This window comes from Nerophis ophidion, linkage group LG10 (assembly GCF_033978795.1).
Source record: "Nerophis ophidion isolate RoL-2023_Sa linkage group LG10, RoL_Noph_v1.0, whole genome shotgun sequence".
NCBI lineage: Eukaryota > Metazoa > Chordata > Actinopteri > Syngnathiformes > Syngnathidae > Nerophis > Nerophis ophidion.
This window is the reverse complement of record NC_084620.1, coordinates 10162526-10178744: the sequence shown is the minus strand read 5'-3', so window position 1 is coordinate 10178744 and position 16219 is coordinate 10162526. Positions and strand designations below refer to the sequence as shown.

The 16219-nt window shown below is 42.3% G+C and overlaps 1 protein-coding gene across 1 annotated transcript; it reads left to right on the top strand.

Annotated features, from left to right (window-relative positions):
• Nucleotides 1-6632: 6632 nt before the first annotated feature.
• On the top strand, nucleotides 6633-15918 carry zc3hc1 (zinc finger, C3HC-type containing 1). The gene is made up of 10 exons (XM_061912255.1): nucleotides 6633-6802; nucleotides 7158-7260; nucleotides 7335-7485; nucleotides 10613-10696; nucleotides 10770-10897; nucleotides 10994-11130; nucleotides 12283-12550; nucleotides 14126-14314; nucleotides 14390-14593; nucleotides 14849-15918. Exons 1-10 carry the CDS (start codon nucleotides 6669-6671, stop codon nucleotides 14918-14920), a joined length of 1470 nt encoding a protein of 489 aa, XP_061768239.1. The 5' UTR covers nucleotides 6633-6668; the 3' UTR covers nucleotides 14921-15918.
• Nucleotides 15919-16219: the final 301 nt, after the last annotated feature.

Genomic DNA, 16219 nt, shown 5'->3' with positions numbered 1-16219 from the left:
GGGTGGGAGGAGAGGCAGCGGCGGCGGCGGCGGCGGCGGCGATGACCAAGAAGAATGCGGAGTTGGAATATAATTACAAAACTTTATGTACATATTTATATGCATATTTGTATAATATTTACATATTCATAATATATGTAACTACAAGCTCCATTCACAGACAGAGTCCCATTGCTTTTATGAGCGGTCGAGCGAGTCAAAAGCCAAAAGAAAAAAAGAAAAAAGAAAAAATGTATATATTATTTATTTTTATTTTTTTTTATTATTATTATTTTTCTATTTTTTTTGTGGCCGCCGTAATTCTTTCGTAGCGGGCCGGCACAAATAAATGAATGTGTGGGAAACCCTGCCCAGTGGTACGGGTACCCCCATTTGAGAACCACTGAAATAGAAGATCAATATACCTGGCGTTTTGCAGAAGTGTTCACACCATAAGCCACATCATATTGAGCAGGGGTGCTCACGCTTTTTCTGCAGGCGAGCTACTTTTCAATTGACCAAGTCGAGATGTACCTCATTCCATCCATCCATCCATCTTCTTCCGCTTATCTGAGGTCGAGTCGCGGGGGCAGCAGCCTAAGCAGGGAAGCCCAGACTTCCCTCTCCCCAGCCACTTCGTCTAGCTCTTCCTGGGGGATCCCGAGGCGTTCCCAGGCCAGCCGGGAGACATAGTCTTCCCAACGTGTCCTGGGTCTTCCCCGTGGCCTCCTACCGGTTGGACGTGCCCTAAAAACCTCCCTAGGGAGGTGTTTGGGTGGCAGAACTTCTCACCCTATCTCTTAGGGGGAGCCCCGCCACACGGCGGAGGAAACTCATTTCGGCCGCTTGTACCCGTGATCTTATCCTTTCGGTCATGACCCAAAGCTCATGACCATAGGTGAGGATGGGAATGAGATTGACCGGTAAATTGAGAGCTTTGCCTTCTGGCTCAGCTCCTTCTTCGCCACAACGGATCGGTACAACATCCGCATTACTGAAGACGCCGCACCGATCCACCTGTCGATCTCACGATCTACTCTTCCCTCACTCGTGAACAAGACTCCTAGGTACTTGAACTCCTCCACTTGTGGCAGGGTCTCCTCCCCAACCTCACCATCTACCTCATTCACATTTTTTATTTATATGTATTTATTTATGAAAGAGACATTTTTGTTAACAAGTTAATGGTGTTTAAAGATAATACAAGCATGTTTAACACATATAGATTCCTTTCTTTCATCAAGACAAGTTGGTGTATTTGATTCTGATGACTCTCATTGATTGGAATCGGACAGTGGAGCTGATAACGTCCGCATTTGCAAATGGAGGAGAAAAAAAAGTCCTCCTTTCTGTCCAATACCACATGAAAGTGGTTGGATTTGGCATCTCATTTGTCCAACTTGCATAATCGTTTTTAAACTTTATGAGAGTAGCATATGTGTGTGTGGCCCTTTAATGTGTTGACAGCAGGTGAGTGACAGCAGTGAGTGTGTGGGCGAGCGAAGAGAGGGAGCGGTCGCTGAGGGCCGGGGAGAAATACATTGGCATCAATCGAGGAGATCTACCTCATTCCATCCATCCATCCATCTTCTTCCGCTTATCTGAGGTCGAGTCGCGGGGGCAGCAGCCTAAGCAGGGAAGCCCAGACTTCCCTCTCCCCAGCCACTTCGTGTAGCTTGTTAGCTTGTGCACGCTAGCTTTCTGAGACTCTTGTGTTAGCACAGGCAGGATAAAGCAGGTCTTTTATGGTGAAGACAGGAACTGTGCAGTCGGTCTTTAGAGTTTTGACAGCAGGTACGTCCCAAGAGTCTGTTGAAATAAAAAGTGTTTTTCTCCATCCGTCCTGTCAGTGATTTTTTTCTTAATAATGAGCGTCATCTGACAAGATCCTCGGGTGCCGAGAATGTCAAACAACTGACGAAAGTGAAGTCTTGGTGAAGATTGATGATTGCTCATTTTTATGTCTATTTTTTTCATGCCTGGCTTGTGATCGACTAACACACCCTCCGCGATCGACCAGTAGCTCGCGATCGACGTAATGCCCACTCCTGATATAGAGCATCTTTAAACTGCACGTTTGCACGATATTCCTAAAAACGGCAGCGTTCCTCCGTCAGTTTGAGAATCTTTAAATAGCATTTATGCAGAAGATTCCTAAAAATAGCAAGACATTCCTGTCATGTTGAACATATTCAATCACAGGGAGTGCCTAAAAGTAATCCTGCTTTCCTACAGAGGATTTATAAACAGCATTTTTTCAGAAAATTCCTAAAAACAGCAGCGCACCACTGTCAGATTCACAGTGTTAAACTAGGGTTTTTGCAGTAGACATTTAAAAACAGCAGCACACTCCCGCCAGATTGAGAAATTTAACCTAGTGTTTTTGCAATAGGCACAATGACAGCATGGCACTCCTGATCGTTTGCAATATATTCCTAAAAACAGCAGAAAGCTTTCCATCAGTTTGAGAATCTTTAAATAGCATTTATGCAGAATATTCCTCAAAAGAGCAAGACAATCCTGTGATGTTGAACATCTTCAATTACAGCGAGTGCCTAAAAGTAATCCTCCTTCCCTACAGAGGATTTTTAAACAGCATTTTTGCAGAAAATTCATAAAAACAGCAGCGCACCACTGTCAGATTCACAGTGTTAAACTAGGGTTTTGGCAGTAGACATTTAAAAACAGCAGAACACTCCCGCCGGATTGAGAAATTTAACGTCGTGTTTTTGCAATAGGCACAATGACAGCATGGCACTCCTGATCGTTTGCAATATATTCCTAAAAACAGCAGAAAGCTTTCCATCAGTTTGAGAATCTTTAAATAGCATTTATGCAGAATATTCCTCAAAAGAGCAAGACAATCTTGTCATGTTGAACATCTTCAATTACAGCGAGTGCCTAAAAGTAATCCTGCTTTCCTACAGAGGATTTTTAAACAGCATTTTTGTGGAAAATTCAAAAAAACAGCAGCGCACCACTGTCAGATTCACAGTGTTAAACTAGGGTTTTTGCAGTAGACATTTAAAAACAGCAGAACACTCCCGCCGGATTGAGAAATTTAACGTAGTGTTTTTGCAATAGGCACAATGACAGCATGGCACTCCTGTCCAATAGAGGATCGTTTGCAATATATTCCTAAAAACAGCAGAGTGCCTCCATCAGTTTGAGAATCTTTAAATAGCATTCATGCAGAATATTCCTCAAAAGAGCAAGACAATCCTGTCATGTTGAACATCTTCAATTACAGCGAGTGCCTAAAAGTAATCCTGCTTTCCTACAGAGGATTTTTAAACAGCATTTTTGCAGAAAATTCATAAAAACAGCAGCGCACCACTGTCAGATTCACAGTGTTAAACTAGGGTTTTTGCAGTAGACATTTAAAAACAGCAGCACACTCCCGCCAGATTGAGAAATTTAACATAGTGTTTTTGCAATAGGCACAATGACAGCATGGCACTCCTGTCCAATAGAGGATCGTTTGCAATATATTCCTAAAAACAGCAGAGTGCCTCCATCAGTTTGAGAATCTTTAAATAGCATTTATGCAGAATATTCCTCAAAAGAGCAAGACAATCCTGTCATGTTGAACATCTTCAATTACAACGAGTGCCTAAAAGTAATCCTCCTTCCCTACAGAGGATTTTTAAACAGCATTTTTGCAGAAAATTCATAAAAACAGCAGCGCACCACTGTCAGATTCACAGTGTTAAACTAGGGTTTTGGCAGTGGACATTTAAAAACAGCAGAATACTCCCGCCAGATTGAAAAATTGAACGTAGTATTTTTGCAATAGGCACAATAACAGCATGGCACACCTGTCCAATAGAGGATCTTAAAACAGCACTTTTGCAGAAGATTCCTAAAAACAGCAAAGCACTCCTGTCAGATTGAACATTTTAAACTGGTGTTTTTGCAATAGGCACAATAACAGCATGGCACTCCTGTCATATTGAAAATGTTTAACTATAGGGTTTTTGTATTTTGTGCTGAAAAACAACAGAGCGCCCCTGTCATAGAGAATCTTTAAATAACTTTTTTGCACTCCGTCCTTAAAAACAGCAGCACACACCAGTACTAAACAGGATCTTTAAACTGCATTTTTGATGAAAATTCCTAAAAACATCACTCCTGTCTGATTGGGAATCTTAAAATAGTGTTTTTGCTGTAGGTGCTTAAAAACAGCAAGGCATTCCTGTCATACTGAAAAGTCTTTAACCATAGCGTTTTTGCAGTGAGTGCTTAAAAACAGCCACACACTCTTGTCCTATAAGGATTTTAAAACAGCATTTTTGCAGAAAATTACTAAATACAGCAAAGCACTCCTGTCAGATTGAACATCTTAAACTAGTGTTTTGCAGTAGATATTTAAAAACAGCAGAGCACCCTTATTGGATTCACAATGTTAAAATGCAAAGCAACTCTGTCAGACTAAGAATGTTTTCTTTGTGTTTTTGCAGTAGGTACTTAAAAACAGCAGAACACCCTAGTCCTGCAGAGGATCTTTAAGCAGCATTTTTGCAGAAAATTCCAAAAAACATTCACAATATTAATTATATAATATTCACAATGTAATAATGTAAAATTCTGTTCTGTCTCCCTGTAATGTTTGTCTGATCTTGAATGGGATTGTGCTGAACATTTAATTTTTCCTGAAGGAATAAATAAAGTACTATCTAATCTAATCTAATCTAATCTAATCTAATGTTGAACTAGTGTTTTTGCAGTGGATGTTTAAAAACAGCTGGGCACTCTTGTCAGATTGATAATCTTAAACTAATGTTTTGCAGTAGGTGATTGAAAAGAGCGAGGCACTACTGTCATATTGAAAATCTTCATCTATAGCATTTATGGCAGAAAGTGCTTAAAAACAGCAGCATGCTCCTGTCATAGAGGATTCTTAAATTATGTTGTTTTTTTAGCTCCCTCCCCCTATTCTCAACACATATAGAGAGCTTGCTGACCAACAGCATCTCTGTCTGGACTGGAGCCTGCAATGCCTCAGACTGGAAGTCTCTCCAGAGAGTGGTGAGGACGGCGGAGAAGATTATCAGGACTCCTCTTCCTCCTATCCAGGAGATCGCAAAAAGCCGCTGCCTGACCAGGGTTCAGAAAATCTGCAAAGACTCTTCCCACCCCCACCGAGGACTGTTTTCACTGCTGGACTCTAGGAAGAGGTTCCGCAGCCTCCGTAACAGAACCTCCAGGTTCTGTAACAGCTTCTTCCCTCAGGCCGTAAGACTCTTGAACGCATTATAATTAAATTATCCCCTCAACTCCCCCCAAAATGGATTAACTCGCTGGAATAAAAAAGACAATAAAACATACATCCATAAACCTGGATGCATATGAAAAAGTGCAATGTATTTATCTGTACAGTAATCTATTTATTTATATCTGCACCTTATTGCTTTTTTTCATCCTGCACTACCAAGAGCTAATGCAACAAAATTTCGTTCTCATTTGTACTGTAATGTTCAAATTTGAATGACAATAACAAGGAAGTCTAAGTCTAAGTCTTTTAATAGGAGCTTAAAACAACAGTACGTCTCTTTCCTAAAGCGGTTTTTTGAACAACAACAAAAAAAACAACAACAACAACAACAAACTAAAGACAGCAGAGCACTCCTGTCATATTCACAATGCTTACGTAATGTATTTGAAGTGCACATTTAAAAACCGAGGTTCCCAAAGACATGCACCTGGGGATAGGTTGATTGGCAACACTAAATGGTCCCTATATGTGTGAATGTGAGTGTGAATGTTGTCCGTCTATCTGTGTTGGCCCTGTGATGAGGTGGCGACTTGTCCAGGGTGTACACCGCCTTCCGCCCAATTGTAGCTGAGATAGGCGCCAGCGCCCCCCGCCACCCCAAAAGGGAAAAAGCGGTAGAAATGGATGGATGGATGGACGCATTTAAAAACAGAAGAGCACTCTCAGATTGAAAAAAAAAGTGTTTTGCGTTGGGCGCCTAAAAACAACAGAACACACGGATAGAATTTAGAACCATCCATCCATCATCTTCCGCTTATCCGACGTCGGGTCGCGGGGGCAGCAGCCTAAGCAGGCAAGCCCAGACTTCCCTCTCCCCAGCCACTTCATCCAGCTCTTCCCTTTTGGATCCCGAGGCGTTCCCAGGCCAGCCGGGAGACATAGTCTTCCCAACGTGTCCTGGGTCTTCCCCGTGGCCTCCTACCGGCTGGACGTGCCCTAAACACCTCCCTAGGGAGGCGTTCGGGTGGCATCCTGACCAGATGCCCGAACCACCTCATCTGGCTCCTCTAGATGTGGAGGAGCAGCGGCTTTACTTTGAGCTCCTCCCGGATGGCAGAGCTTCTCACCCTATCTCTAAGGGAGAGCAGGAAACTCATTTCGGCCGCTTGTACCCGTCATCTTATTCTTTCGGTCATGACCCAAAGCTCATGACCATAGGTGAGGATGGGAACATAGATCGACCGGTAAATTGAGAGCTTTGCCTTCCGGCTCAGCTCCTTCTTCACCACAACGGATCGATAAATTTAGAACCTATAACTAGTATTTTTTTGTATTAAAATAAAAAATGAAAAAATGCTAAAAATTAAAGGGTGTCACGTCCAGTAGGTGTCGTTGGCGGTGGGTAGATGGCGGTAGTGCGCCGTAAAGCTATTTTGCAGACCGCCATTAAAAGCGAAGAAGCAATATACTAAACATGGCGGCCATCGGCAACAGTAGTGTGGAGCGCCTCAGCAACGCTAATCAAAACAAAATTTCCCTTACGTCGCCGGAGAAAATCCGAGAGCTTCTCAACGAGGGCGTCTCGCCGTCAGGCAGCGTCACTAACGGGTGAGCCAGAAGAAACATCACAGAAGTGTTTGACGCGACATATTTGCTCATCCTAGAAGCTAATGTGGCTAATTAGCTGGTAGGCGGGCTGCAATGAAACTCCAGCAGCAAAAAGAAAAGCGTGTTTACCAAGTTCACGCGTGGGCTTACTTTCTCCTTCCCTATAGATTTTTGACATGCATTATTTCAATGAAGTTGTCCCATTTCTTGTCCCTGCTGTCAGAAATGTCGAGGGACTGATTGATATAGGGACTTTTCGAGCTAAGATTAGAAGCAGGGGGTGGCTCTATTTCTTTTTGCTGATGAAACTGAATGCATTGCACTCTCTGCATTTTGTGTTAATCGTAATCTATAGCGGACAAGGAGAGTCAAAAGTCACCGATGTCAGGAGCAGCACCCCAGCACCTTGTGAGGCAACCAACAGAGAAGCCTTTTTCAGCAGAGTGCAGTCCTACTCTATATCCTTTTTGTTGCAAATGACATATTGTCCTTCATCCTGCAGTGTTTTCACTGGTTTTCCTTAGCCCAGCACTGCTTGAAATGGGCCGGGAAGCCCCGTGCGCTCTCACCTCTCATGTGTGCCCGCTATGGCTGGATCAACGTCTCCCACGACACGCTCAAGTGCGCCAGCTGCCAGGCCTTCCTATGTGCATCGCTGCAACTTACCTTAGATTTTGAGAAATGTAAGCCCTTTTTCTGTGCATTGCTCCAACAGACGTTAGACCTTGAAAAACATGTATCTCCCGCGACTGAGAAGAACCATGATAAACATTCTGAATTTATCAATCAATCAATCAATGTTTACTTATATAGCCCTAAATCACTAGTGTCTCAAAGGGCTGCACAAACCACCACGACATCCTCGGTAGGCCCACATAAGGGCAAGGAAAACTCACACCCAGTGGGACGTCGGTGACAATGTTGACTATGAGAACCTTAGAGAGGAGGAAAGCAATGGATGTCGAGCGGATCTAACATGATACTGTGAAAGTTCAATCCACAATGGATCCAACACAGTCGCGAGAGTCCAGTTTAAAGCGGATCCTACACAGCAGCGAGAGTCCCGTTCACAGCAGAGCCAGCAGGAAACCATCCCAAGCGGAGGCGGATCAGCAGCGCAGAGATGTCCCCAGCTGATACACAGGCGAGCAGTACATGGCCACCGGATCGGACCTCACCCCCTCCACAAGGGAGAGTGGGACATAGAAGAAAAAGAAAAGAAACGGCAGATCAACTGGTCTAAAAAGGGAGTCTATTTAAAGGCTAGAGTATACAAATTAGTTTTAAGGTGAGACTTAAATGCTTCTACTGAGGTGGCATCTCGAACTGTTACCGGGAGGGCATTCCATAGTACTGGAGGCCGAACGGAAAACACTCTATAGCCCGCAGACTTTTTTTGGGCTTTGGGAATCACTAACAAGCCGGAGTCCTTTGAACGCAGATTTCTTGCCGGGACATATGGTACAATACAATCGGCAAGATAGGATGGAGCTAGACCGTGTAGTATTTTATACGTAAGTAGTAAAACCTTAAAGTCACATCTTAAGTGCACAGGAAGCCAGTGCAGGTGAGCCAGGACAGGCGTAATGTGATCAAACTTTCTTGTTCTTGTCAAAAGTCTAGCAGCCGCATTTTGTACCAACTGTAATCTTTTAATGCTAGACAAGGGGAGACCCGAAAATAATACGTTATAGTAGTCGAGGCGAGACGTAACAAACGCATGGATAATGATCTCAGCGTCTTTAGTGGACAGAATGGAGCGAATTTTAGCGATATTACGGAGATGAAAGAAGGCCGTTTTAGTAACGCTTTTAATGTGTGCCTCAAAGGAGAGAGTTGGGCCGAAGATAATACCCAGATTCTTTACCATGTCGCCTTGTTTAATTGTTTGGTTGTCAAATGTTAGCGTTGTATTATTAAATAGAGTTCGGTGTCTAGCAGGACCGATAATCAGCATTTCCGTTTTTTGGGCGTTGAGTTGCAAAAAGTTAGCGGACATCCATTGTTTAATTTCATTAAGAATCTCCTCCATCTATTCATTTTCAAGATAATCTTACTCATCTCACCATATGAAATAGAGATGTCCAATTAGGGCTGGGCGATATATCGATACAAACGATATATCGCAGGTTTGTCTTTGTGCGATATAGAAAATGACTATCGTAGTATTCGGTTATCTGTTCTCACCCAGTTGCTTTTAGCTGCGTGCATTACATTACTGGCGTTTTTCACTCTTTCTCGTCTCTCCTTTTCACAGAGACGGAAAACAAGCCCGCCTTCTTACATACGTCACGTACTGTCGCGAGTCTAGCGTCATTCGCTCTCGCCGACCAGAGAGGTAGCAGCATGGCTAATGTTAGCTGAGGCAGGTCGTACAAGCAGAGCGGAGCGGAGCTTGTGACAATACGAGGGAGAAGGTGCGAAACTGATCACAAATTGAGGAAGAACAATAAATGCCCAAAATAAAGAGCAGGGGATCCCTCATCTGGCGGTGGTTTGGCTTCACCAATAATTTGTTCTTTCATTTAAAAAGTCATCCGTGAGAAAATGAAGAGTATTTAATAAATACACTTTTGGTCAATTGACTTAGTTGGGATTTCCCTCTCTGCATGAAAGTTTAAAGATAGCATATATAAATGCAGTATGAAGAAGAATGTTTTAAAGTAGACACATAGAATCATCATCCTGCTGTGATTATATGCATCAAGTGTTCATTCAAGGCCAAGGCAAATTGTCGTAATACATATCATACATCACAATATGGCATAAAAATATGGCGATAATAATAAAAGCCAATATCGCCCAGCCCTACGTCCAATAATGGCTTTTTTGATATCAGATATTGTCCAACTCTTAATTACCGATGCCGATATCAACCGATACCGATTTATACAGTCGTGGAATTAACACATTATTATGTCTTATTTTGTTGTGATGCCCCGCTGGATGCATTAAACAATGTAACAAGGTTTTCCTAAATAAATCAACTCAAGTTATGGAAAAAAATGCCAACATGGCACTGCCATATTTATTATTGAAGTCACAAAGTGCATAATTTGTTTTAACATGCCTCAAAACAGCAGCTTGGAATTTGAGACATGCTCTCCCGGAGAGCGGTTGAGGTGGGGGGAGAGGGGGTTGCGGGGGTGTATATTGTAGGTCCCAGAAGAGTTAGTGCTGCAAGGGGTTCTGGGTATTTGTTCTGTTGTGTTTATGTTGTGTTACAGTGCGGATGTTCTCCCGAAATGTGTTTGTCATTCTTGTTTGGTGTGGATTCACAGTGTGGCACTTATTTGTAACGGTGTTAAAGTTGTTAATATGACCAACGTCAGTGTGACCTGTATGGCTGTTGAGCAAATATGCATTGCATTCACGTGTGTGGAAAGCTGTAGATTTTATGTGACTGGGCCATGCAAAGGCAGTGCCTTTAAGGTTTATTGGCGCTCCGTTCTTCTCCCTACTTCCGTGTACACAGCAGCGTTTTAAAAAGTCACTTCACCTGGTATTGTATATTTATTTTTATTGTTAGTACTTATGGAGTATATTGTGAATAAATTGAGAACAAGAAGTGAACAAAAGTTTTAGCAACTGCTATGTAAAGGAAAAGGGGTAAAATTAAATAAGCTCTGCTTCTTCCTACTCCTTTTCGAACATGTCGAATAGAGAAACTGGAAATTGAGATGTATCATTTTGTATACACGCATGCATGTTCGAAATAAACTCAAACTCAACTCAATTGGCCCAAATGCTCCAGCTGCCCAGCCTTCCTCTTTATATCATTCTACATGACGCTTTCCTCCCTTCACTTAGATGAAGCCCGTATTGCAGAGCTATCCAGGCAGCTTCAGACCAAACATGAGAAGTTTTGTCCATGGCCGGACTTTCCGTGTCCGGGTAAGAACGCTCAACTTTATTCAAACGTGTCATTTGTAGCCATTCTTGATGGGGAATGTTGTCCTGACTTCAGAGCGGTTGTGGATGGTGACAGCCGGGGAGCCATCAGCACTTTTGACTGCCCTAATCGAGCGTTATCAGAGCGCGTTGATGCTTGGGCAGCAGCTACCATCTATGAAGCCTGAGCTGCTCAAATCAATGGTGACAAAGCACAAGTACCATTGCCATTATCACCATTAACAGTCTTCCAACTTGTTTATGTTGCTGAAATTTTTTGATCTTTGTGCTTTTTTGCAGTCTTTGACCGAGGATGTTGTCAGTGCTATCTTGCAGTTGATAGACACTGAACAAAAAAGAAAGGGAACTACCTGCTCTGAACCGTTTGCAGTCCAAGTGGCTGCATGCATTGTTTCTCTCTGTGGCTGGGCTGCAAAGTGAGTTGATGGAACGGTTTATGGAAAAAAAAAACAGAACTGTCCAGTTGATCTGACATGGTTGAAAGCGCATCTGTTGCTTGAATTGAGTTTTTTCTTTGTGTTACTGATAAGTTTGGAGCATGTAGTGTTCTGACTATATGCATTATGATGAGAAGTAAGACCATATAACTTTTGCTTTAACGAATGAAATCACGTAATTGGCCAATAATAAAAAACACAGTTAAATGTGGAATATCACAGAAACTGACATAAATGTGAGTGAAAAGTTGTCATTGTGACAGGAAGGAATAGTTGTTTGATAAAATTATGTCAGGGACTGCATATTTGTTCGTTCTTAAACACTCAACCGCTCACACCTGATTTAAACAATGTCGAAAAACCACTTGAAACCCCAAGTAAGAGTGAGTTCTTCTGGAGGCTGCACTACATTGTATCACTTTAAAAAATGAAATTTGATGTAAAAAAAACAACAACCTTATTTTGAAGGTGTGGCGGCTATGATTTTGCAGTGGCAGTGTGCCACATGTACTTACATTAATGGGAAACCATGCGTCGTGTGCCATTTTAAGAACAGCAGCAAACTTCCAGCCTTCACAATAAAAGTGCGGTGCTCAACATCCTACGCTAACAAAATAAAGTTTAAAAAACGTAGCTTCCATCATCACTTTGTACTTAAAGCACCTATTGTCACATTTATTTTGCAAATTCCTATGCTTTGACTAAAAATACTGCTAAAAGTTGTTAATTGATCTATTGCACCAATACATGTAAATATTATTGCATTTAATTACCTGATATTTTTGTTTTGACTTAAACAAACAGAACGTAGTGCCTACAAAGCTTGTACTTCACTTTATGTTGATGGCATATGATGTGTTAAAAATTGTAGCTTACATTTTTTGTTTACATTAATTCAATTGTCAGAGCATTTAGAGCCATTTTTGTGTTTTATTTTATAGTTTTGTTAGAAACACACGATAACGCTGTAGATGTATTATTGGGATGTATGATATTCTGGTTGTTAAAAACAACAATGTACACTAAACCGAAAACTGACACAATCTGACCTGTGAATTTTGTGAACTCTTCCATCCCAAGTTCTAATGCTTGCTTACAATGCCTGGATTGATCGCCATTGTCTTTTCCTAGCATGTGCGCACACACTACAAAGCTCCCCATCCTCACCTGCTCGTACTGTATGCGCAAAGTTGGCCTGTGGAATTTCCACCAAATGGAGCACGTGGGAGAAGACGTTGATCCCACTGCAAACACTGAAAGCGCCGCTTCCCCTCCCCACCACTCCGCTGCTTCAGCTCCCATACTGGAGGGCCACGGGGACCAGTCAACCTCGCCCACGCCTCCTACCACTCCGTCCCGCATGAAGCTGAGGAGCCAGGACTCGTCTCGCTCTGATCAGGCAAGTTATGATTTAAAGGGGTCAAATAATTATATTTTCTTCCACTTTAGCACTTCCTTCTGCACCACATAACATGTTAATTGTGGTTCCTTGGTCCAAATTTTGCATAGATTGTTTTACAGACCACCTTGAAGCCGCTTTCTGACCCCTTCTTCAGGATGCATTGTTTAGTGGGTGGTCTTATTTACGTACCTCCACATTGACTGTCTTCTCCCCGTCAGCCGTGTTGTAGTTATTAGCGCTTGTGTGTCGGATATACTGACCTATATAAGTTACAACTGTACGCTACTTTGTATTAGAAAAGGCAGCAACGAAGGATGCATGTACACGTATGAGCCAGGTTGCCCCACAACAAGAGGATAGAGCAGAGGTCGGGAACCTTTTTGGCTGTGAGAGCCATGAAAGCCAAATATTTCAAAATGTATTTCCGTGAGAGCTGTATAATATTTTTTACCACTGAATACAACTAAATGCGTGCGTTTTAAGACCAACATTTTGAGAGTATAATAAGTCTCTTATTTTTTTTAATAAGATTCCATCCATCCATTTCCTACCGCTTATTCCCTTTTGGGGTCGCGGGGGGCGCTGGCGCCTATCTCAGCTACAATCGGGCGGAAGGCGGGGTACACCCTGGACAATTCGCCAACTCATCGCAGGGCCAACACAGATAGACAACATTCACACTCACATTCACACACTAGGGCCAATTTAGTGTTGTCAATCAACCTATCCCCAGGTGCATGTCTTTGGAAGTGGGAGGAAGCCGGAGTACCCGGAGGGAACCCACGCATTCACGGGGAGAACCTGCAAACTCCACACAGAAAGATCCCGAGCCTGGATTTGAACCCAGGACTGCAGGAACTTCGTATTGTGAGGCAGACGCACTAACCCCTCTGCCACCGTGAAGCCAATAATAAGATTGTTATTCTAAATTTAACCAATAATAAATATAATACTTCTTACCATTAATGCGACATCTTGAACAGGTGCGATAGAAAACGGACGTTTGATTTAAAATGCATGAGAATGTTTTATAATTTGAACGTTATTTTTAACACTGTGATTACCAGCGGAATTATTAATTACTTATCGTGTTAAGCAATGTCAGCTAAGATTTATCTGAGAGCCAGATGCAGTCATCAAAAGAGCCACAACTGGCTCTAGAGCCATAGGTTCCCTACCCCTGGGATAGAGAAAAAGAAGGCGCTTATTGACTATAATGGTAGACTTGCACAAAGCTCTTTGGGTAAACCTTTACCATATATTGAGATAGCAACTGAAGTCACATGTAAAAATATCACGAGTTGTGCAAAATACAAACGGCATGTTTTGAAGGAAGGCAAGATTGTTTTATAAACATGGTTTGATTTTAAAATGTTATGACTCATGGCGATCCCAAATAAACAAAAAACGGTAACAATAGGTGTGAAAGATTGGTTTTGCATCATAGGTCCCTTTTTTTGTTGGTTGCTTGTGCTTTTCAGCAAACCCGCCATTAGTGAACACACCTCTTTAGTCTGGATGACCTTACTTTCTGCCCTGCAGTCTACTTTATGGATCTGACATGTCTTACAGGGTGAGGGTATACCTATAGCTATGAGAGCCAAAAGCAGAGACTCGCCCAGTCCTGTTGAGGAGCTCCCAAGTCCTTTGACAAGGGGCAAGAGGCCTGCAACACGTAGCCAGGGGCAAGGGGAGGGTGCCGGTGCCGACGGGACCTCCTGCCTTCCCCTGGCGTCAAAACGCCTGTGCCTGTCATCAACTGTAAGTGCTGACATCCACATTTTTACCTCCATGAATCAGCCAACTTGCATTTTTTTAGTTACTTGCCGTCTGCAGGATGAAATTGTGCACAAGAACGCATTCGACCCGCTGGCTCAGCACAGAGACTGGTGCCCCTGGCTGTCGGCCGGAAAAGAGAACGTGGATCCCCAGGCCAAGCCCCTTTCCGACGCCGTGCCAGCGCCTCATCAGCAAGGCTGGAAAGCTGCCCTTGACCTCCTTGTGCCCGCGAAGAACACAGAGGCTGGCAGTCCAGCACAGGTAAGCCAGTTGGTTGGTTTATTTTCAACATGCTCTGCAAATTATACATGAAATATGACAATTATCTGGAGAAGTGGTGCACTATTTGACAGAAATGCAGGGGTGCCAATATTTTTGGCCATGAGTGTGTATATGTATTAGATGTATATGTGTGTGTTATATATATATATATATATATATATATATATATATATATATATATATATATATATATCATAAATGTATATAATTGCTTCCTTCTGTCTTTCCTTCCAGGGTCCACCTGATCAATCTAAAAGAGTGTTTGCTATATTCCAGCAGTGGCAGGTATCTTCTCCCTCTCAGTAGAATGTCTGTGCACCAGCAGGTTGACAAGCCGAGCAAGCGCATCAAATCCTATCAAAGTATGTCATGGTTCTCTGGAAGACATCGAACAAGTACATGAATGATGGGAGCCAAGCGTTTCACGTTTACGTTAATAATCCTCCATTTTGATGGTGTGGAAGACGAGAAATCCCTGACAATGAGAACAAGCCCACCAGGCTTGACACTGGATAGGCAATGTTTACCTTCAACATGTGGAATCGTGTAATGAGAGTGTTAGAATATCACCTCAATTAGTGTGAGGATGTAGTGTGTGTGTGTGTGTGTGTGTGTGTGTGTGTGAGATAAGTTCCTGATTATTACAGGAAAATAACTGATGTGCCATCAGCATTGAAACATAATCAGCTGAGATAGGCTCCAGCACCACCCGCGACCGCGAAAGGGACAAGCGGTAGAAAATGGATGGATGGATGCCTTGACTTTTTTTTTCTTGTGACATCTCATTGCTATAGTAGTCCAGCGTGTGTTCTTCTGAAACAGTGATAGAAGTCTAATGTGCTACAAACTTTTTTGATGATTGGTGAAAGAAAATAGCCAGACAAATATCGACGGAGAGAAATTAAGATTTACCGTTGGTGGAGTATAACCAGATTTTAAGAAGAGCATCGGAAATGTGAAATGACACATAAGCAATACTGTAGACCTAAGAATTTTCAAATATATTGAAAACTGAATTCAAAACTCAAACAGGCTGTTCATCAGGTGATCAAAAGTTTTAAGATCATAGCTTTAAAGTCCAAGTCTGTGTTTCATGTCATTTTTTTGGTGGTTCCTCTTGGCAAAAGCAAAAAGAGGAACATTGATTTAATGCAGTAAGACATGGATTTCACGTTTCTTAAAAGATTCTTCAACGTTGTTTTGTTTTTGCTTCTTCTAGCTTGTTTTCGGACGTGTTGAATAGGGTAAACTTAGCCATGTGACTTTGACCAGCATGTCCTGATCAAATAAATCATACCATACTATTTTCGTTGTCTTTTCCCATTTCTTCTTTTTACCTTTTTGATTTTGCGCTTTCAAGAGGTGTGTCCAAACATCCTATTAACATTTTATTTGTGAAATGGCATAGGCATGTGGAGAAGTGACGCGCTTACAAAGAGGAAGAAACAGCAATGCATGTCAGCTTTGAGTTCTAATCCACTATTATTTTTCAAAATATAACGTTTTCCTCATTACATACGCATTGTTTATGTTTTTATCTGGCCTTCTTGCCAAAAAGAGTTCTTCCGAGTGTCGCTTGACCTCATCAAAGTAAGAATGATGGGT

What these genes read in the sequence shown, in the direction of transcription:
- zc3hc1 (XM_061912255.1), top strand. Translation starts at nt 6,669, where the DNA reads ATGGCGGCCATCGGCAACAGTAGTGTGGAGCGCCTCAGCAACGCTAAT. An exon ending in GCAGAGTGCAGTCCTACTCT is followed by an intron (nt 7,261 to 7,334) that starts ATATCCTTTTTG and finishes TTAGCCCAGCAC; the next exon opens with TGCTTGAAATGGGCCGGGAA. An exon ending in AGGCTGGCAGTCCAGCACAG is followed by an intron (nt 14,594 to 14,848) that starts GTAAGCCAGTTG and finishes CTTTCCTTCCAG; the next exon opens with GGTCCACCTGATCAATCTAA.